General features: G+C 42.7%; 1 protein-coding gene across 6 annotated transcripts in view; it reads right to left on the reverse strand.

The window, feature by feature from the left end:
- TULP4 (TUB like protein 4) overlaps positions 1 to 23,380 on the reverse strand; it is a 176,639-nt gene that overhangs the window by 9,015 nt on the left and 144,244 nt on the right. For all 6 annotated transcript variants that reach the window (XM_054819136.1, XM_054819130.1, XM_054819132.1 and 3 more), the window contains 7 exons: positions 14,967 to 15,191; positions 12,458 to 12,692; positions 11,816 to 11,960; positions 10,203 to 10,347; positions 8,870 to 8,963; positions 7,086 to 7,229; positions 394 to 2,975 (listed from right to left, as the gene is read on the reverse strand). In XM_054819136.1, coding sequence (XP_054675111.1) covers positions 394 to 2,975; positions 7,086 to 7,229; positions 8,870 to 8,963; positions 10,203 to 10,347; positions 11,816 to 11,960; positions 12,458 to 12,692; positions 14,967 to 15,191 — 3,570 coding nt within the window. The remainder of the gene's footprint in view (positions 1 to 393; positions 2,976 to 7,085; positions 7,230 to 8,869; positions 8,964 to 10,202; positions 10,348 to 11,815; positions 11,961 to 12,457; positions 12,693 to 14,966; positions 15,192 to 23,380) is intronic.

A 23,380-nucleotide genomic window follows, 5' to 3' on the forward strand; every position in this document is an offset into this window, starting at 1 on the left:
GCAATAAGGGAACAGTGGCCATTCAGCTAGCTGCTGTCCACGACCACCGCTGGCAAATGCAGCTACCATTGGGGAGATCTGCTGTGTTCATTACAAAACCCATCTACCTTTATCAGTGAGAGTCTGAGACTAAAGGAGGCACTTATTCCCGTGCCCAACTGGAGTAAGGCCAAACATACTTTGTACATTTATTTTACAACTGAACTTCGCCCTCCATTCTGAGTCTATACCTTTGATGGCTAGTTTTTATCAACCACGTGGCAAAGCTTTTTTTCATGGAGCAGCTAACACAAGTGGGAAGCACTCAGCTGCATGAGAAGCAGAGCTTATTTCTGGCACAGCTTTCCCACCTCCCGTTCCCCACCCTGACCTGCATGTGCCATCCTCTCCTACCTGTCGTCCTTCCAGCTCGATCTGGAAGTTTTTTGCTGACTCCTGTGTCACTCGGCCTCCAAAGTCCAGCTGGTAGACTTGCGTCGCCTCGTTCCACAGTGGCTGCTTGTTGGCCATCACGTACACAAAGCCCTGGCTCCCCAGCCTCCCGTCCTCCTTCTCACTTGCCTTCCGGCACTTGAATTCATCCAGCTCATTGGCTGTCCTCAAACTCCTTTTGGTTTTCCAACCCTTTTTGCTGCCCTGGCTCTGGTTCATCAGTTCATCCCCACTGATAAAAAGCTCTGGCTCGCTCTCTGAACTGTCCTGAAACTCGTTAGTCTTGTTTAGCTTCTTGGACTTCAGCTGGTCTTTCTGGCTTTTGACTTTCTTTTTCTCCCTCCCCAGCCGAGGGCTGGATATTAACGAATTGAAGTCGGTCAGCGTCCTTGCCTCCTTTTTGACCTTGCCCTCAGTGATCGCCTGCACATTTCCTTCCTCAGCTCGACTGTCCAGGCGCTTCCGGCTCTTCTTGCCGAATTTGTCCGTCCTTTGAGGAACAGGGCTTTCCGTCAAGGAGAGCACCTCCTGGAAGGTGTCCGCCGTCTCCACCATTACCTCTGTGCCCACGTGGCCCTGTAGCTCAGCCGGCGGGGGAGACATCACTGGCTTCTCCACCATGAGGAGAGGCTTGGGGGGCAACGTGCCCTGGGGGTTCTGTATGGGTGGGCAGGCGCTGTAGGAGCTCCATGGGTGCAAGGCGATCGGTGGCAGCTGTAAACTAGAGCAGGCGCTACTTCCTGGGTACATGGGTGGCAAGGGGCAATAGGAGAGATTGGATGGATAACCTGGCTGAAGCACAACTGTGGGCTCCTGCTGTGCAAACTGCGTTGGGGCCAGAGCTTCTTTGGGGGAGCAGGGGGGTTGCATTCCCTGAAGGGGAGGGGCACTGTAGCTTCCTGGGTAAGGTACTCCAACCCCATAACTCGTCTGGAAAGTGGCAGTGGGACTGGTTGGAGACTTGGGGGAAACAAACGGCACTCGAGACATATCCAGATGTTGAGCTTGACCAATGATGAGAGGACTAGGTTTTAGAGGGTTGGGCACTGCATTCTGAGATGTCCTTTCCTGAGGAACCCATATCTCTTCGCTCACCATAGGGTCCCACTGGTACGGTGGTGGCCGTTTTACACCGAGGGCAGCCTCTGTCAAGGACATGGGTACGTGTCGTATTGGTTTCTCCACTGGGCAGTGCTGAGAAAGGGCCTCATCCTCCGTGAAAGCCGAGTTGATATAATCCGCTCGGTCACGGGAGTTGTCAGGAGGGCTCAGCAAGCTGTAGGAGGACTGGGAGGTCAGAGGCGAAGTACTGACGGAGTGAGCGATGACAGAGCTGTGCTGGGAGCCACTCCCCGTGCTCAGATCAGGTCTCATCCCACCAATACTGGAAGTGCTGCTACTAGGGTTGGCACTAGTGATGTTGCCCACACCACCAGCAGTCGTGCTGCTGCCGCCACCGCTGCTGCATTGGCTGCAGGTGTACAAGGCGGTGGGTACTCTCTGCTGGTACTGTGCCGTCACAACACTGCTCTTGGCTTTCGGGGGAAGTTGCAAGGTGGCTCTCTGACCGTCCACCAGCTGAGCCATTTTCAGGGCTGCCTCTCTGCTGTTCCTCCGCAGAGTCGCATGAATGATACTGCTGTCCAGCCTCTGCGCGATGCTTCTGCCCTGGGACAGCTGGCTGGCGATGTCAGGGTAGGGCGGTGGGTCCCCAGTTGGGATGGAGTAACGGGGGACTGTGAGCCGGTTCAGGGTGGCACTGGCACAGGGCTGCTGCATCTTCTTCTCAGCGGCGGTGATGCGCAAGGTGGCGGAGCTGCCAGGCCCCGGCAGGGTGTAAGTGCTCTGGGCGCAGAGCATCCTGGTGCGAGGCCGGCATACCTCCTCCACGTTCCCGCTACTGTCAAATGTCGTTATCCGCTCGTACCCCAGGGGCGTCTGGTAGTGCCCCGCTGGGTAGAGGGAGAACTCCCCCTTTTTCAGGCAGAGGTCGAGGGGCGGCTGTGGGGGTCCAGGCGGGGGTGGTGGGGCGGTGGTCGGCGCGGCAGGGATGGTGCCAGGGTAGGGTGGCGGGGGATTCATCTTGTTCAGCTGCAGCTCCTGGGTGGCCCCAAAGACAACGGCATCCCCTTCCACCAGCTGCGGCCCTGGCCTCGGGGCCTTGGCCTTTGGCGGGGGCTCGTGCTCGCGGTCACCGTGGTCCCGCAGGTCGGCCAGGGCAATGGCGGGGGGGGCAGGGGGCGGCGGGGCAAGGATGGGGGGCGCAGGGGCAGGGCGGCCCAGCTCCCCCCCAGCCAGCGCCCCCGCCCCAGGGCCGGGAAAGCGGCCTGGGGCCCCTGGAAAGGGTCCCGCCCCCTCGCCCCCTGCTTCTGCCGGCGGATTGGCCAGTACGTCCAGCTGCACGTTCTGATTGGCCAGCAGTGACTGGACCAGGCCGATGCTCTGTGTGGGTGACATGGCCTGGGCCGAGCTGTGGATGGGGGCGATGGGGATGTTGACGGTGCACGGCGGGCTGCTGGCAGGGGCTCCGGGGGCGCCCGGCACTGCAACAAACAACACAGACTGTCACCCACTGCCCCGGCCTCCTCTGCCCCAGGGACCCCTCGCACGTGACAGCGGTGACGAGGCCTGTGCTGTGGGGCCGCCCCAGGCCTGGCTCAGAGGCGCGAGGGGCCTCGAGCCTTTGCTGACTGCAGTGGTCAGGCAGGTGGTTGGGTAACAGGCACTAAAATAAGGAATTTTCCTGAACCAGCATTTCACAGGTTTTCTTCAGCGTTTGTTGAAGACATGTGAGTCACTAAAAAATGTTTAATGGGAAAATTTCATGGCAGAGTTGACAACCTTCAGAAACTGGGGGAAGTTGCTTTTAAAGCTAGTTGGAAGAAAAAAACACTACACATCTTTTGTACTTTGTCTTTCCACTTTACTTTTGACTTTTTAAACTACCTGCTATCTTTATATACTTGCTTAAGGACTCTGCCACATTTGTATGGACTGCTATCAGATCCCCAAATCAATGGATCAGACCTTTGTTTGAACAAGTAAGCCAGCCTGTTTCCACTGATTCCCATTGCACAATATCTATTTGTAACAGCTGTTGATCAACTGTAAAGTAAATTCTTGGGAGTGATGCTTCAGATGTAAAGTTCAGAGCTCGCTTTCAGTCTACACTATGATTCCCATGGACTTCCACAGAGTGAAGCATTTACCTGATGTATATGAATTACTATTCACTCATCAGCAAATTTTAACTACTCCTACTCAAATTGAGAAAAGTTTTGCTGAATCAGGAGTTGCTTTAATTTTCAGGGAATTTTGGGGGGATAATAAATAAATCAACAAACAGTAGAAGAGAAAATCCACTCACAGACCCATGGCTGCTGCCACCTCTTTGCCCCTAGTCCTAGGACCACTAACATGGCTTCCTGACTTCCTCGAGGGCTGCTGCTGGCCTGGGCTGACTCCCTTTAGAGCCAGTCAGGTGTCATTGTGCCATGTTGGACCAAGCTTCAAGGAGGAAGATGAAATGATGCTTCTCAAGCCTGCCCTGATCTGATGGCAATTATAAGAGCTTTGACTTAAACATTTGATGACTATTGTAATTAAAAAAAAAAAAAAAAAAAAGGCAAGCAGTGGAAGAGAAGAAAAAGAAAGTGGAAGACCTGCACTGAAGGCACCATATAAATATTTAGTATAATGTACCCAGACTCAATGAGCTTCAGAAAACAGGAGAATACAGAAAACAGTTGGGAAAAGGGAAGTAATATTAGCCCTTGAGTATAGCGGGTGACAAAGCAACCAATAACACAAAAAAGAAGGAAGAGGAAACAGAGAAAGCAGAATACGATGGAATGAAATACAGATAAAACTTACAAAAGTTCTTTGAAGAATGTTTGCAAGGAAAAGATGTGAGGAAATAGTTGAAGCCAGAAAGATTCAAGAAGTGAGTACTGTCATCAGGGCAACTTCAGCATCAATGTTTGGACAGGTTGGAATCAGAAAAGTGAAAAGAAGCAAATGAATATAGGAAAAATTTCCCATATAGGGTGGTGAAGAAAGGACAGTGAGGCTAGAAGCAATTCTGGTGATTTTGAGCAGGAGCGTGGAGCTTGCTCCAATTGCTTGCAATTCCTATTGCAAAAAGTGGTGAGAGTGATTCCAACAGGAACTACCACTGAAAAGCTGGAGCAAGGCAGGGAAATGAGGACACTGGAACCAAGTACAGGTGCAGAAGTCAAGACAAGAAGGAACATAATAATGAGGGAAAAGAGTAAATACTATATAAACAAAAAAGAAGACAAGAATCTTGCAGATTCTTTATTAGTTTTCCTGTATAAAACACACAGAAAATGATAAGCGATTTGCATCAGTAGGTTTATGGCAGGAAAAAGACTAGAATGATCCTGAAGTAGTATCCAGGATCATTTAAGTGTGCTAAATTCTGGGGACAACTGAGATTAGCAAGACCAGATCATGCAAGAGATGCATGAGTCAGGATTCCTCCAGCCGCTGCCAAATTCCTAATTAATTTCTAATTAAAATGCAACTCATCTACCTATGATTACATTTTCCATAGCATTAGGCTTTTATCAGCATCAGTCATGAATGTGGTAGGTGTACAGATAGGTTTATGGCTATGCTGAGAAATTTTTATGGTAGTTCTGTTTGTTCCTTTAGAAGAAGGCCGATAGCTAAACTTAACTGCCCCTAAGGCAGTGTGGTTCTGTGCTTGGGTGGCAGGCCACACTTTCATCCTAATGCCTGCAGGTCAGCAATTTATCCTCCAGACCTTGAGGTTTGTTAGCTTGGCTTGAGCAACCCAGAATGCTGCTGTCGTGCGTATTAAGTGCCTTATCAAATAAAATCTCATTCGTCATGGTGTTGCTTAATATCTCAAAGTGTTTAAATCCAATGGTTTTATTTTCATTTTTCCAATGTTTTTTTAATTGATTTGTTTGCATCATTTGCAAGTTAAATCAATTCACTGTCCATTTGCCTTTCCGAATCTTTACTGACTACATTAAAAAGCACCTGTCCCAAGAATACTTCACTATTAACATTCCACTGCCCAAGAGCAGCTTTCTACTGTTTTTTAAATCTATCATGCAATCATTTACACTGCAATATTTTTCCTTTATATGCAGGCTTTAAGAAAGGATATCCCCCAAAGTGTTTTTGAAGTAGCCTCCATTTGCTAAGTCAGAAATGAATTTTCAGAAGAAACTAGAAAGAAAAAAGTGGACAAAAAGAGGAAGGCTGTTATGGAAGACAGGGCAGTACAATTCTTTTAGTAGCTCTCTCAAAGAGCTGTAACAGACCTCTCTAACAATATGTAGAGAGTTTTCCCTATATTTATGTGGTGTTCACCAACCTTGCAATTCTGAGTACCATTTCAGCTCTTTTAATAATATAAAAGGAATTGGTATTGCAGATCTAATACAATTTTCAGGAAGGGATGTGAAAACTTTATATTAACTTTTTTTTCCTATTTTATTTTTGTATTACTTTCTGTCAGCTTGGACCATGTTTCATAACAGAAAATGCTGAGTGCTTCCTATACATATGTATACAATCATCAATGTGTCTATTATTTTCTTCAGATCCTACAGCTGAATATTATGTAGACATAAATTAGGCAAGCCAAGCCCCAAATCACGAAAGAATGGGCTTCATTTTAAGCACACAGGTATTTCTTTAGAAGTCCAGAGGACTACTCCGATGCTTGGGTCAGACACAAGCTTTGGTGCTTTCAGCAGTCAAAATCTTGGTCTGAAATAATGGGAGTATTTCCATTTATTTCAATAGACTCTAGCACAAGTCTTTAATTGCTTTGCAGCACTCACACTCCTTCCTCTTAAAAGGGTACTGGCAAGATGGTCACACCTGTAGTTCCAAAAAACCATGACCTGGCAAAAGGAATCCCTCACTGATGTGAAAATTCTGAAAATGTATTAATTTATCTTCTTGTCTATTATTTGATAATTTTATTGGCATGATGATTTTTTTTTTTGATTGGAGGAGGTCCTGAGTACTTCCAGTCCTCTTACCTGCCACAGTCACATCACCTGCACCCAAGACTTCCCTGCACTGCTTGAATCTGTTGCTGCCTTACATCTCAGTGAAATGAGAAATTCCTCCTGATCCTCCTTGTTTATAGACTACTTTACTCTTTTAGCCTCTCTGTGAGACTTGATATTGATAAAAATCCAAATGGACATTTAACACTTCTCAAAGGGTGACTGAGTTTTACGGGAACCTGCCCTCCAGCCCAAGCTCCTAACAGCAAACTGTGCTTTGCTGCCATCAGGTCACAAGAATGACCCATTTGGGCTTGCTTCCAACACGTTACAATTCTGTCCTACAAAGATACAGAATGCAAGGCTTCGGCCTACAGAGAATTCTTAGCGAACTAAATAGAAGATGATTAATTTTCCAATGAACTTGAAACTTAGCAGCTCTATGTGGATTATTTTCCACATATTTTAGAAAACAATGTCCACTATACATATTAGCCTTATTCTAATTCAGTTCTACAGGACCCCATCAGACTAAGGGATTCTGATTTGTGTTCACCAGAGGGGGTTAGTGACACAAGTGATCTGTCCTCCAGCTAGCTTAACCCATAACATGGCAGACCTCCAGCTCCTCCTTACCTGGTAAATCATCTTCGTCTTCACTGAAAACATTTGGATTAAAGACAGGCAGGTTAATGTAGTCCATTGAAATCTTTCGCACTTCTGGGAGATATATTGTCATCTGCCTGGGCTGAAGATGTAGCAAACTGGTTTTATATATTACTGGAGAAAGAGTATAAAAATAAATAAATAAATAAATAAAATCTGTTACACAAAGAGCATCTAAAGCTAAGAAAGAATCAATTCAAAGCAGACAGAAGGGCTATGACTGTTTTTCTTTAATGTATTAATGAACAAATGCATATATGGGCCATTCTTAGCCAAATCACTATGTAACACTTTGCATAAACAGGATAAAAGAGATTGTTACTTTCAGCTATTTCTCTTTAAATAGAAGCAGCATCTCTGTAGTTAAATAATCTGTAGAAATAATTAATTAGTTCATCTTGTATTCACATCTATTTTTATGGAAGGAAAATAATTTTTCCATTCTACTTCTGGAACTCTTCACCACAGGATGCTACTGACTTACATGAATTTAGGGGAAAAGTGGAAAGCTCTCAGGAAGGAAATCTGTTGAGGGTTACTACATACAAAGAAACCCCTCTGGGCTCAGGAAGTCCCTGGGACTCAAACCATTGGAGACTGGGAGAACACCTGAAGGAAGTATCTCTACATACTTACTCTACAGTTATATCCTTCTCTACATACCTGTCACTGACAATGAGAAGATTAGAATGACCTCTGGTCTGACCCAGCAGGGTCATTCTTACACTATTTTTTGACAATCACTGCAAATGCAGATGTCAGAAAGTCATAAATTACTTGGAAAAAAAAAAGTGGCTGGAACAAACCTGAGGGTTTCCATAACACTTTATTAGTTGAAGGCACCATTGCCCTGTAGTAGTAGCGCTGGTTGTCCCCAGGGTGACAACATACTGAGAGGACAACCTTTGCCTGGAGGCTGGGCCAGAGCAAGTCCTCTCTCCAGTAGCTGGGACTCCCTTTCTTATCTTAGACTGATCAATATAGCCACAAAAGAGATCTATTTAACTAATTGTGCATCCAGGGCATCATTATGTAGTCCTTACCTAACTATCTAATGCAACACAGGAAAAAAAAAAGTTTTCCAAAGAGCTCGTAAAAAACCTCTTATACTTTGCGTTAATATTTCAATTCAGGGCTCAGTTCTGCTAGGTGGTGCCCTGTTCTTTACTTAGCCTTCGTCCTTTCAACAGGAATATACAGGGAGAATTGACCTACCCAGAAAAAGGTCAGGAGACAAGACAACTGCTACTTTTAATGAAGGCTACCAATTTACTGATGCTCCAGCAAGAGAGCTATGCACTGACTCGAAGAATCTTGAGCATGATGCTGTAAGAACTTTTTTAGCATTATTTTGGTATAATTAGTGGCTAAAGGACTATAAAAATCTAAGTCTTAAAAATATTTCTATTACATTAACTTAAACCCTGTGATTTTTATAGTCTTCTTGCAAAAATTTTCTTTATTCATTTGGGTTTTGTTCAAATAAACTGTGAAAAATAAAGGTCTGGGCTTGACCATCTTTTTACTACAGCTGAGACTTTTGACATTTTATTCATCTTCTCATTATTGTATTTATAGATTTTAGTATCTTTTAGTTACAGTGAATTCTGTAAAATCTAATTCCTACTGTCCACAGAAAATAAGTGTTTTGTCGAAAAAGACTTTTGATCACTTAAAAAGAATCACATCACATAAGTTTGTTGTTTGTTAGAAATAGTTTGACATACAAAAAAATCAATAGAGTTTACTTTTACCTGCACCAAGGTTAGTTGGTAGGAAAGCAGCCAAACCCACAATTTTAAATTTGGTTCCCCAGATATTAGATGTGACCTGAGCAAGGTAGTTGTGCTGCAAAGCAAAAACAAGATAATTTTCACCTAATAAAATCTGTTTGAAGCTCTAATAAAAAACTGCAGAGCCATCAAGCTATTGCAAGTGATAATACAATTTCAGCTTCTCTTGTTTTTATGTTATTGAAACAGCCTAATGTGCCTATGTAGCAAGTGTTATACCCAGCCATTAAGAAGTCTCATTTTGATATCTGAACACCATCAGAAATGATGTATCCAGCAGGTGATTAAAGCTGCTGAAGAACTGAACAACATGATGGCTGCATAGTGGGAATTGGGTCTGTTTTCAGATGCTTGCTTCTCCTGCACAACAAAAGCATGGCTACTCTGTATTTCAGAAAGTAGTACACGTTGCCCTTTGGTTACGAATCACTTCATAGAACAATAAATAAGACAGAAATAATTACTCATAATGACAAGCATATTTTTCCTGGAGCTTCCAAAGCAGCTCCAAACCACCGCTTCCATGGTGATCAAATTATGGGTTTGAAAGACCAAGCGATTTTCTCAAAGGCCAAGTGTTATGCTGTCAATCTCGGTAGCAGGATCTAAGCCTCTGGTCTTCTGCCCTATTCAAAGGACTTTTGGTACTATCTACCGCTGCTGTGTAACTCATCTAGAATGTTTCACTATAAAGGAAGAAGTACAATGACAGAGCAGAATGAAACAACTGAATAGAAACAAAACAAAATTAAAAGAACGCTGGCTGGTATTAATAAAATATGTAACCCAGACAGTTCTCCAGCTCTGTAAGTTTCATTTACCCCCAGGCCATGAACACCACAAAGAGCACAAAGTGCTAATTCCTTGCCTTCCTTCTAATTAAGGCTGTTCCATGTTAATTATGAAACAGAGAACATGTGGCCCTCCGAAGCAAGCATTCCCTTATCTCTGCAATTCCTAGCAAAGCAGAGAACTATGGTGGCATTAAGACAGCTCTGAGAAACTGCTGAAGCATTTTCATGTACACTTTCAAACAGCCAATAACATCACCTAGAATAAAGCCTCTCACATGGATTCGTATTGACAGAAGTTAGTGGTGCCAGGATTTATCAAACGACACCTAATATTCCATTGACACTTTCGAACCTGGAAGATGCAATTCTTTACTTGTTTCATGTCGTTACTGTAATTAAATGAAATTTTTTTATGGATAATCATTGGATCTATATCACAACTTGTTGCCTCTGGAAGGAGGTGCACCTGGACTTAGGTCTGGTATCAATGTGCACAATACCTGAGTAATATCTTCTAAAGGAAACTCTCTTCGGGTTAGGCTTGGCGAACCAATAGAAGGTTTCCTTATTGGTAACCTTGGCGATCTTGAGATCTCCTGTGCAGCTCGTGACATCTTTGGAGATTTGCGAGCTTCTATATTGATTCTGCATATAAAGCAATAATTAGATTCATCAACAGGCATGCAAAAATGCACAAAATTCACATCTTTGAATGTAAAGATGTAATGAAGACAACTGGTATGGTATCCTCTAAGTGACTAATGAAGACTGTAGAGTCTACAGAATGGAAAGTTATGGGTCAAATTTAAAGATATATAAGGCCTGACACGCTCGCAGTAACTCAGACTGGATGCTTTCTGATTCATTTAACAAAGCTTACAGCAGTTCTGCCAGATACAATATATCCTCCGCTAATCCATAAAAAGCTGTAGGGCCGAGCTATTTCGCCTATGAAGACTCTGAGCAAAGCCTCAAGAAATGGAAACAGGACACCACAGCTGGCAGATCTCCACATCAGTACAGCAAACCAAGGCTCCACAAACTTCATCAGTGCTCTTACACTAAGACAAAAGTTATTCCTACCTCCTACTATACAAAGAGGGTCAGGAATAAGACATCAAGCACCTGAAAAAGCTCACTTGGTAGAAAAAGTAACGAACAAAAGTTAAATTTCAAAAGTACACTCTTAGAAAAGAAAGGACGCAAGACAGTTGTTCTTCCTGAGCCATTTCGGTTTTAGGCTCAGGAACTGATGGTTCTTCTGTCAAGTACTACTAAACTAAACCTTCAGTATTTCACACATTATGTTTACATATAAAGGCATGTGTTTGCTTTGCCTCATACTAGGACAAGCTCATAATATAAGCTCTTTGGAAAAGTGTCAGCTGTAGCTAGAAGGCATCGGGGCATCAATTCTGTAACATGAAGCTGGCAGACAAATGTTAGTGCCTATGAGAAGCATCACAGACATCAGTGAGGCTCTGTGCAGGTGGAGGGTTCTGTCTACCTACATAATGAATATAATGAAGACCTGGCAGGAAAGCAACCAGACGAATACCTCAGAAGGGTATTTTGCATATCGTTACAGAAGCTCGTCAACCCAGTGTTTAGGAGGATCTGTTTGCTGAGGCTCCCTTGCAAAGTCACCACAGCAGCAGTGCCACCTATGCATGGACTTATGAATTTGAAAATACCCTTGAGGAAATAACGGCTTTAACTAGACCAGGGACCCTAAGCACAGAGGAGGTAAAAACACAGATCGTCTGAAGGACAAAATATATTCCACAGTGGCAAGAGTTTATATGTGGCAGAGGCAGTGGCGGGAGAGTTTATAAAATCATTCTTTGAGACTGCTCAGGGAGAAGCGGTGCTGTATTGTTTCCCAGCACCTTTCGCCCCAGAACCTTCCCCAAAGTCCACCTCAACACCAATGTCTCAGATCACTCCAGAATGGCACACTGCAGAGGACCCCACTCCTCCAGAAGAATCCTATCTGCCCAAAGGAGTTTGTTTTTAGTTTTATGAGGTGTCAAGACAGTGTTTAAAAAAAAAAGACAAGAAAAAAGAAGAAAACCTGGGGAAGAAGAAGAAGAAACATCCAAGAAATGATTACCTGGGGAGTTTGGGTGATTTGCTAGCTCGACTGATTTTGGGAGATTTCTTTGCTGCCCAGTCATCACTCAGTTCGATATCACTGGAGTCCGAGCAGTTGCAGCTGTCAATCACAGTGGAAATCAAGCTGTTTCCATAGATTTCATCTATCAAGACAGGCCCCACAAAATGTAAGTACTGCTTCAGAAAACTGATATAAATTACAACTATCAGTCATCAGCAGCATAAATCCCATCCACAGGCAGCAGTGGAGATAAAACTATGCCGAGATTATTAACTATTCTTCACCTTGCCTAGTATAAACTCCAAATTTCCAATGGTTCAAACTCAAGTGAACATGATTCAGAGGGGTGAGTAGCATTCAACTGACTTCAAAATTGAGACTAAAGAGTATTTCCTGCTAATTAGCAATCTATTCCCCCCTATTCAAAATACAAGAAGTTCCCTTTTGTAAAACAGAAGACAGCATAGTATAATTTCAGAAGCTTGAGCCTAGGTCAGACTAAAGATTTTTTTCACATCAGAAAAAAAAAGCAGATGCCAACTTCCATGTTGCATATATAGATTTTGTTTAACTCTTCAGGATATAATATCTAAAATCTTTCTAAATCGTTTTTTATACAGAGCAACAATTCAATTCTACCTGCTTTTCCATCTGTTTTAGGATCCATGATGACAAACTCTGGCCGCAACTTGCTGATACGACGTCCTTTCAGGATAGGCACCAGTCCCCCAAGGTATTCCAGGTACAGAGTGTAACATGGACCACCAACCTCTGGGTCGTCTTCTGTTCGCTTCATTGTGCAGTGAAGCCGTTCATTACCAGCTGTTGGGTAGCTGACAAAATCTCTCATATTGTTTGGGTCTGGGATAGGAGGCTTAATTAAATGAAGGAAGGAAAGAGAAAGTTTCCTATAGGTTATTGGATTTTTTTTTCTGTGGTGACTTAATCCCAACACAACTAACTGAATTTGAACCCAACTCTAACATGGCAGGTCAAGATTAGTACAGGCGACTGTGTAAGTTATGCAGGACCCACATGCAAGACAGAGTGGCTGTGTGTTATTTATTTAGGTCAAAAGCAGCTGTAAACAGAAAACTAAAACTAGTTACACCAAAGAAGAAGGTTGGACCTGTGAACAGAGCACTGAATTAGACAACAAACCTGTATTCAAGTCCCAGTTCTATCAAAACCTTCTCTTTTAACTTAGGTAACGTGGTCAAGTCTAAATCTTAGAGTATCTTGTCTCTTGCTGGCCCTCCACGTGAACTTGGCCACTCAGGTTCCCATTCCTGGTTAGTATTGGTACATGCTATGCCACTATGCTACAGTGCTGTCAGCTCTGGAAGAAGCTTGTACTTCTTATATCACTTCCAAGCACACGACCCATCTTTGCTGAGGGCCTATTTACGTGCAATGCGTAGAAATATGAGTACAAAGCTCAGGGTAGGTTACTTTGCCCTGCTTGCCAGCACATTGTATTAGCCCATGAAAAGCTCAGTCCTAAAACAGTTGGACTGCTTTTGTCTAGGACAATATAGCCTGTATGACACAAATACTACTAATGGGTATAAGTCAACACAGTTTCTTTCAAAATGAAAGTACAAGGAAAAAAATACGGGGAAAAAGGAGACTCCTTAACCTGGCAAGATGGATATGGGCTGAGTGATCTATAATGTAGTCCTCAAGCTGGAGGGGGAAGAGGAATGTATGCAGGGAAGAGGGTGCCTTGCCAGGCACTGGAGGCATGGCTGACAACACAGGCGGGAGTAGGTGGCTGGGGGAGAGCCAGGGTAAAGTATACAGCAGTGCTGAGGCGGCTCCAGAAACACCAGAACTCCAGACTGCAGAAACAGCAGGGGCACGTGGCTTCTGGGAACCCTGCTTCGGCCGCTCAGCTAGGCAGCCCCGCAACTGCTCCCCATCCCGGCATCCCCTCAAGGAGCTGAGAGGATTGTTGGCAATGACATCCTCCTGTACTGTCTCTGCCCCTCTGATCCCCGTCATGGCTCCCAGTTTTCCTACAACCAGCTGCTGCCTTCATCCCATTCCCTCCCCTCCCATCTCTTCCCTAACAGCCAAGCATCACTGATGCTCTAGAGAGCTGCAGGGGTGGCTCTGGGACAACATGGAAAGCATCTCGGGGAGAAGTACGCATGCTAGAAAGAACTGAGAACGACTGGTCTGTTGGATGCTCTGCATCTCCAATGCATCTCTGCATTGGAGATCGAGGAGTTATGGTTACAGCAAGGCATTTATTCTTCTCCAGCAAGTAAAATGTTGCACAGTCGCACAAATTGCCCTGATTAGCAGTACCCAAATGGAACTGTGCTGAAGCATTATTTTATAGGCATAATTTGTTCTCACTGAAGCTGGGCCAACTCCACTGATTTCAAATTGGTTATTCTAGCTCTGCATTGTTTTAACAAGGACCTAAACTGTCTTGAGAGAATGCTGTAACACACACACACAAAATATGTAACACAAAAATATATGTTTGAATGTACGGCATTTACCAGTTAATGCTCTAGTTTATAGGCTGTGATAAAGAGTTCGGAAATCCTGAGATGTGACTGAGGGCAAAACCATGAAACAAAGGGTTTGAGCAGATGGCTCTGCTAGTGGTACAGGAAAAAGCATAATATCTGGTTCGTTTTTCCATAGCACTGTTGGAGCAGTAAGGTTAGCAGAACTCACTGTCAGTAGAAAAACCTGGGCAGCCACAGGTCTTCAGTATAACTTTCCTGGCAGTATAAGGACTCATGTAACAAGAAGGGAGGCAATACTTTTACCACTGTGAATCTCTCCTATAACTGTGACACAGTATTACCATCAGCGTGAGCTTCTTCAGAAGTCTTTGTCCATCACCAGAATATTTTACCTTTAGGATGTCCTTGGAAAGGCCATCCCCATGGAATAAGGCAGATCAGCATGTGCAAGCCTTCTTTTCGCATTTGAATAGGCACCAAATGGATCAGTGGGCTCTTTAAGAGGACAGGAATGACCCTTAATCAAGCTTTTAAAATGATAATTATGATAAACATAACATCTTAACATTTATCCATTGTCACTGAGGAGCACCATGGGGGGCTGTGGAAATCGAGCAACCCTTTCCTCTTCCTCACACACACCCACATTTCTTTCATTTTACCTTGATTGTTGGTATAAAGGCAGTGGTGAGGTACGAGCAGAGCCGAGGGGGCAGGGTCAGTTTGCTGATATCCTTGTCATCCCGCAGACAGCTAGCGATGGTCTGCTGGCACAGCAGCTGCAGACTGGAGACCCTGTGCTCAACTCTGACAACGTATAATGCAGGTCCGGAAGCCATCAGAAGGCGCGAATCCCTGTGACCCCAACAGATAGAGATGATGGGACGCTGCATGGAGAGGAAAAGGATATAACTTTAACAGAGCATATACTTTCTCCAAGATAGTTGCACAGCAAGTGATCACATGAATTCAGCACTGATCATGTTACCCTAAGCCTTCCTGAAACTTAAAAGTGCACACTATTTGCCACAAAAAAGCAGGAGAATGTAAATATCTGAAAATACAGGTAACAGTGGTTGATGTCTATACAGTGCTTTTTGCTCACAAGGCTTAAAGCTCTTCACACAAGGAATTGTCTACCAAATTCGTTACCTAGATAGGATAAGCGACACAGTCACACAGTGTTAAAAAGCAGGATCTTCTGATGCCCTAACCAGATGATTTCTTCAGTCATCTAATCAATTCTCATCCACTGGTAACAGCTCACATTTTACAACTGAAAAGTTACGTTATATGCCCAGAGACACTTAGTAAACTAGTGGACAAAATCCAGTTGGGTTTCTGGTCTTGCACTGAGTCTTCTGCTGCAGTGTCTCTTTTGGCTGATTCCCAGAGGAAGTGAACTGTGAAAGAGTACCAGGAACAAAATGGAGAATGGCCTTTTGTCTTCTGCTTGTCTACACTCAGAAATGTCTAAAATCACGACAGTAAAACCAGAAAGAGTCAGGGGCGACTGGTACTAAGTGTCAGAACGCAGAGCAGAATAACAATAAACTACTCAAACGCTGCTTTGGACATTATTCCCTGCTGCATGAACATTAAGAGTTCATGTCAGAATACTGAGTTGTGCTTGCAAGGAGCTCTCTCAACTTTCTTCCTAAACTCCATCTTTTTCATGTAAAGCACCAGTCAGTTGTGACCTCTTATAGCCCTATCACTATTACTTTTGCTCTTCATGAGCGTGAGCTGCATCCACCTGTCATCTCTTGCTTTATCTGTTATAAAACATCTGAATTTGCACATGTACACATACTGTATGGAATTTCAATCCCATAGCTGCTATGTCAGTACAAATAAACAACACGGAGGAAGGAAAAAACTATCGCTCCATGAAGAATACTGTGCAGCAGGCTGCAATCAGTGAACTGCAAAAGGTTTACTCCTTCCTGTGAAGGGCTCCCTTCTTTTCATAATCTGTGACACTCCAAAGTTTAAGTGAACATGTTTTTCATCTAAATTGAACTGTATTTACTGAAAGGTCAGGGTCTCTTTGGAATATCTTTGCTCTTCACAAGATGCAGCAAACAAGAATTAACTATACAGAAGATAAGAATCAAGGCACCATCAGTAGTAACTTTTATCCAGTCCTCTCTAGTAATATGGTACCCAGACACCTGGGTTCAGTCAGCCCAGAAGTTACTAATCTAGCCTGGGGAAAAAAGCTTTCCCTTCAGTTACAAATTCAATATGCTTAAAGGTGAGAAGCTGGGACAAGATGTTTTTATGTGAATGTTATAAAGCAAAATGCAGCTGCACAGCACTGTATCAATGTCTATCATCAAGATAAAGGGTTGGATGAAACAGCTTTTTCTGAGAAAAGATCATCCCTGCTACGACATCTTATCCTAGATTTAAATTTCAAAGAAAATATTGGTTTTAAAGTGGGAGGGATGAAGAGGCTTCATTTTCATTACATCTAGGCAACACCACACATACACACACACTTCCATGGAGGCACAAACCTTCAGGCTGACTGATATGCAAACAGAAAGCAGCAACATGTGACCTTGTGATTTTCACAGTAATTGCTAAAGGCATTTTGTAGTGGAGAACTTCAAAAGAATTGAGAAATCCTTTGTGTACCATCAATAATTATTACATGGCTTTTCATAACCGTAATCTGTGGGACAGCGCTTTAAATTTGATGAGAGATCACATCAAGTATCCCTTACTGATTGGTATTTTCGTGATTGGAGAGTGTGGCTCAGCAGTAAGGAGGCAGTTCAAGCTGCTTGCAAACTAAATGCGATTGAAAAGGCACTGACACAAGTTAGGTACCTGCCACATCTACCTGATGAAAGGCACCAGTAGAAGCCGTCCTGATTTCCCCAAGGGCTGAAAGCCAGCATGGGCAGAACTATCTACCTGAGTGTTACCGTGGGATCCAAACCACAACCTTCTGTTCACCTTGCATCAGCTGAAGCTTACCTATAAATACAGTGAAGTAACAAACAAGTATGTGACTTAGACACAAATGTTTATTTATTGGATAGAGTTTAATGCCAGAAGAGAAGTCTAATATCCCATCTATCATAATCCAACACAGCACACCCAGACAGCCCTACCACAAAGTCTAGTACTGCAGCAATTATAACCCAATATATCACACCCTGTTCATCCAAACAGAGTCAAATGAAACCACTGCTCTCCTCAGGTTACTGCTGCCTGCAGAGAACAGCTGAGATGCAGATAGCACCAGTGCAAGAACCTTTGCAATCTTAAACATATTCCCAAGGAACAGGTTTTCCAGAAGCTTTGAAATGCTGGGTGGGACCTCTGGCAACACAGCACTGTGGAGCTGGGGAAGAGCAGAAAGTCAGAAGTCAAAAGGCATTGCCTCACTGCATGATTTCACCACAGTTTCCCAGCAGGCAACCATAGTTCAGCCATCTTCTAAACTTCTGAATGTCTGATTCCCTTATCTTCTGTTTATGTATTTTTATGTTAACAATATGTGAGTGGGTGCATGTTTAAATACACAGGCGCACACACACAATACCTACAAGTGTGGTACTGTTTGTAAATCACGACATTTCTACTCCTACAGCGGCACATTTAGTCTCCCCACACACCTCACATGTTTTAGCCTAAATATTTTCAATCTCATGGAAGAGCACTTCTAGCACACCAGTTTGCCTTTGCTTACTGATTCACCAGACACACCTTGTCTATGGAATGGTCAGTCCCTCACTACTCCTCAACCCTAATATCCAGCAACACTTCATTTATGGTGAAGGGCTAAGATTTAAGATGAAGTTCAGGGAAAATTAGTCTGCCATTACAAGTTTCGAGAAATAAAAGATCACCCAAATGCCAGCTCTGACCTGACCTTTAAATGTACTGCTCCAATAATATTTTTCAGTAACTACACTTCCCACTCTTTCCCTTGATGGACAAGGGATATGAATCAATTACTGCAGCAAGTCAGAGATGGCTACAGCTTTCCTTCCAACCTCTGCTCAGAAAAAACAATTGAACTTCAACATCCAATGCGAAAGTATTGCTCCTCATAAAGCATCCACTTATTTGCATTGTTTAAGTAAAAAAAAGAAGGAAAAAAGTTGTTGATACCCATATTGCACTTGTTAGAAAATGAACAAGCAAATTACAGCACAGAAGAATTTTATTTTCGCTGTCTGCACATATATTTTTTTTTCTGCTAGGAACATGTAAATGCAGCTACAAGTGTAACGTCTAATGGGAATTTCTAATCTCACTTTGCATATGAAAATCCCATCAGCACAAACTGTAAATACCTGAACGAATTCCAGGGTATAAATACAAACATGTAGGGGAAAAAAAAAATCGTGGAAACCCCCTTGAACTTCTACACATGGGTAGGATTCAGCTCTACGACAATTACAAATTAGAAATATTCGGCTAAAGGACAAAAAAATGAGATGTTTGATCAGGAGAAATATTGACTGAAAACACATCTCAAAAAGTGGCCCACAAGGAGCTCTTCTGCCACTTTTTTCAGAGTAGGCTTGCAAGTCAGCTACACCTACTCAAATCTGTACCCCGAGCTGGGATGTCAGCTCCCCATAGAAAAGCACGTGGGAATGGATACTCCTGCTCAAGCTCTGTGGTTGCTTCTTCTAAGTTACTCAACTGTCTCTCTTACTGGACACAACATAATTTATATACCTCTCATCACTTGTACGCAGCTCGGTCAATGAAAACACTGTTCAAGCTGATTCTTGCTGCCTGTCTTGAGCTCAGAAATCCTGAGCCCTGGGGCCTGCCGGCTGCTTCCACTAATCCCTTGTCTGCTGGCACTGGGAGCCCCATTGGTAATGAAATAAAAATGGTATTCCAGGGCAGAAAGCCCAGCAACAAGTGAGATTTTTTTTCTCAGGAGAAAGAATCCAACTACAAAATAGTATCTAGTGAATGGTATGTGTAAGTAAAACTCTGACGTATGTTGCCTGTTTGCTCTCACTTTAGACTGCTGATGTGGAGACACACATTTTTCCCTCTGCTTTTCTCAGAGAGAAGCTGGAAGGTGCAACGGCTGCAGTGCCCACCTGGCTTTTGTGAATTGTGTGTGCACATCTCTGTACCGCCACAGCATTCATGGGTGGCTGCTGGAAAGTAATGTGACTTCTTCATTCTTCTGTTCTCCATATTTACAGCGGGAATAATATTAACTACTAAGAATTGACGGTGATAAAAGCAATAAAGTCTATGAAGTGGTCAGAAATTACACTGCTGTGGCCTTATATGATTTTTCATGTAGCAAACTTGTATTTGATTTGCAGACGTTTCTTACATCCTCTCTGTTTCTAGAGTAATTATTTTTAAGATTTCAATACAACAGTGAGACTCCACTTTAGCAGAATGAGTCTTTGCTTAGACAAGTGTCTCCATATTCCAGTCCTGATCATAGGCCATTTCTGCAGCAGTGAGAGACGACCTTACAGCCTCTATGGAAAATATCAAGATCCTTAGTGATATCCCAAAGAATGTTTCACCAGCTTGTTCTGATCTGTTGCTCTTGCTTCTCTTTCTGTAAGGAAAAACGCTCTTCTTAAAGCTTTGTTGTCATCCAATAACAACTAAATAGGATTAATTTCAGACAATATAAACGAAAGGTAACGTTAATTCAGAAGCAACAAGCCTGAACGTTCTATATGAAATAAATGAAGACGAAGTAAGCAAGGTCAGCTCAGCTGGGTAACATAAAAGGCAGTCTTTTCTCTCAAAGCCTTCTGATCTGAATTTAACCTAAAATTGCACCCTCCTTCTCAGACTTCAGTAAAATAGCTTTTACACAACTACCAGGCTTCTGCAGGACCACATTATCTGAAATTATCCATTCAGATGCCAGGACATTTCCAGCAGAGAAACAGCCCATGAAAGGCTGTGAAGGCTGCTGCTGACAGCAGCAGGTTTAAAGCAAGTGGGTCTTCTTCTCAAAGACTCCTGGAAACCTCTCCCATAAAGATTTGGCCTTTGGTACACCACTTTGAATTAGGTTTTAAAAATATTACACTGATAAAAATGCGATTTGCAATTACAGTTTTTCTGCATCTAATCTCATTGCCTATACAACCAATTCTGGAACATGTGGGGCTCAGTTGACTCTTACCCTCCTTCTTCATTGTACTTGAGGTTTAATCTGTTCTCACATCAGTTACACAGTGGTATAAAACCATAAGCTAATGTAAATTTACTGTAGAATTATAGGTGTACAGATGAGATCAGCATCAGGGTTTCTAAATCCACGTTCTTGTTCCCTTGGTCCTCTCTGGGACATATAAAAAAGAAAAGTATAAAAAGTGAAGAAGGAACCAAAATATGAGCCACAACTTTGAACCATTAGACAGAAACATTTCACAGGTTTGTTAAAAGTCGGCAGTTAGATAATTTTGAAGTGATCCTGTAGGAGACTCCTCTGTTTAAACTTCAAATGGGAAGATATGAAGCAGCTGTATCCACTCAGAAGTGACAAGTTAGTTGATATAACAAAGACCTGTCTGCACATCAGATGAGAAATTCTGAAGTGACAGAACTGGGTTGCAGCATTTCCGGTAAATAATTTTAGCAAAACTGTAAAACAGTCTTGAATGAGTTTATTATTCTTATCTCTGCTTGATGCGATGGAAAGGTTGTGAGGATTTAACAAATAATGTAAGAAATTAACATTCTTCTAATAAAAGAATTATGATCAGCAGGGCAGCCTGCTGTTGTAATTACATTTTTAAATGTTGAAAAAGCATGCCCATGAAAAAACTGCCAGCTAAAAGAACTGGGCATGTTTTTGGTACATCACGTTGGTGTTTGTGCACACAAAGGCAAGTGTAGTAAAACCCAAGTTTTACAGAAATTGATAGTATATTTTTGAATAGTTATCAGCTGATGAACAGCCTCCAAGATATACTTTTTGTATAAAGTACCAGTAGTGACTCTTTGGAATCACAGTATGGACCCAGTTTTCAGAGTACTGCTTCCAATACGATAAAAGTCTGGTGTGACTTTCTAAAGTCTCTTCTGAAATTTTTTCATCATTCTTTCAAGGTTCAAACTAGTTTGATTCTGTGTAGCATAAGTTCACTATTTGTCCAACCCTTACTGGTGCTTTTTCAGCACTTGCCACTATATTCTGCAAATATATTCTTGCAGCATGCCAGGGTGGCAGGCTGGAGCCCCAGAGCAGGGAACAAGAGAGACTGTTACACTACGCTAACTCTACCACTCTATTGACGAACGTTATTTTTCATGCAAAGCTACTCCGTTCACTTGGATACTCCTAAACAAGAGTGATTTCCTGATCTTATAGTCAGCAAACAAGGTTTAGGAAAAATAAAAATCCTGCACTGAAGGCAAGAAGGTAAGAGAGTCAATCAAATGAGACAGAGGATGCCAAAACCATATTAAAGCTGGAGGAGAAGGTGGCATTTAAAACGCCTTGAAGGGATCCATGACAACAGATCATCCAGATGAGCAACCTGCAGTACCCAAATCTATTCTACCTTTGGGTTTGCAGTGACTTTATGTTAGGTAACATTCCAACCAAGTTGCATATAAATCCTATGTCAGTTTTAGACTGAGTTTTGTTCTAAACAATAAAATCTCTTATTTCCTGAATATCCTATCAAAGACAGGGCAGACAAACAGCAGAAACAAAACCAGTTCAGTATATTTTACTGATAAAATTTTCAGATGTCTGCTTTATCAAAGAATTGGGACAGAGTACCACATGGAAACTCAGTTTTGCACCTCTAATGCACTATGTTCTATGTCTGTTGCTGCTTTACTTTTTTGACCTTCATAGTCAGAACAACGTTCATTTAGAATTAACGTGCTTTTCCAGTCGCACTTTCGCTTGCTTCAGAAAAAAACAGTTTTAGCAGAAGAGTTCGATATGAGGAAATTTTTTTTTTTCAATTCTTTTCTTCAGTGATGAATTTTATAAAATCCCATTACAAGGATGACTGTCATGGTACAAAAAACTAATTAATTTACTCTGATGAATTTGTCATCAGACAAATTACCAGGACCACTGACTCACTCTGTCATCTTTGCATATACATGTTTGGAGCAGAGGCGCAGAATAACAAAAGTTACTAGCAATTTTTTTTGCCACAGCGTTTTTTATCTGGTTTTGTTAGTAAACCAAATACTTAGGAATGTTCTAGCATACCTGTTACTTAGCTGCTAATACCACTAGACCGGCATTCAAATACATAGAAGCATAGTCCACATGAGCAGATACAGGTGTCCTTCTCAAAGACCCCTCACTTCCTCCTGCAGCTGAGTAAATCTGAATTTAAATGTACTAAATAAAGAGAATACACACTGACTAATAAAGAGATGAGGGGTGACTCTAATTTTAGGCAGGTTTACACATACATTTTTTTAAATAAACAAATCTATCAGTTTGAATAGTTATTTTTATCCTGGTTTCCCAAGGAAATGAGACTCCATGATTGTGCTATGAAGTGGTGGTTGCCATCTTCCGACACACACCACCTCCTCCCCGTCCTTCACTTCCAACCTGGCTTACAACTTCCGAAGCTGCTGGCTTTTCATCTGAAGTTGACAACAGGGGAAGAAATCTCCGTGATACTAAAATGCTGCAATTTCAGTGAAAATTAGCAGCTGGAAAGAGCAGAGAGGCTCATGTTAGTATTTTCACTATGAGAAATACTGCAGCATCAACTTGACAGTTACTTGTTCTGCATGACCTGTCGGTTGCCCTATAAGTACTCGTATAATGGCAGAATAATTAGCCCTTGCGACAGCCTCGCTATGTGCTTTCTCCCAGCTGATTAAGAGGAGAAAGGAGAAGAGCTGAAAATATGAAAAGAAGTTGATGGGATATAGGAGAGCTAGAGGAAATGAAGGCATCTGAGGTGACTGGGAACAAAGTGAGGGAGACAGCAGTAACAGATAAGCAGGCACACACGCACACCTAAAGGCAACCTGACCCCATCAGTTCCACTGCTCAAACCACAGCTTGACTTCACAGCTTGAGCCCAGAGTGTTATACTGGCTCAACGGCCAACGTGGA

Source organism: Grus americana, chromosome 3, assembly GCF_028858705.1.
Source record: "Grus americana isolate bGruAme1 chromosome 3, bGruAme1.mat, whole genome shotgun sequence".
NCBI classification, from domain to species: domain Eukaryota; kingdom Metazoa; phylum Chordata; class Aves; order Gruiformes; family Gruidae; genus Grus; species Grus americana.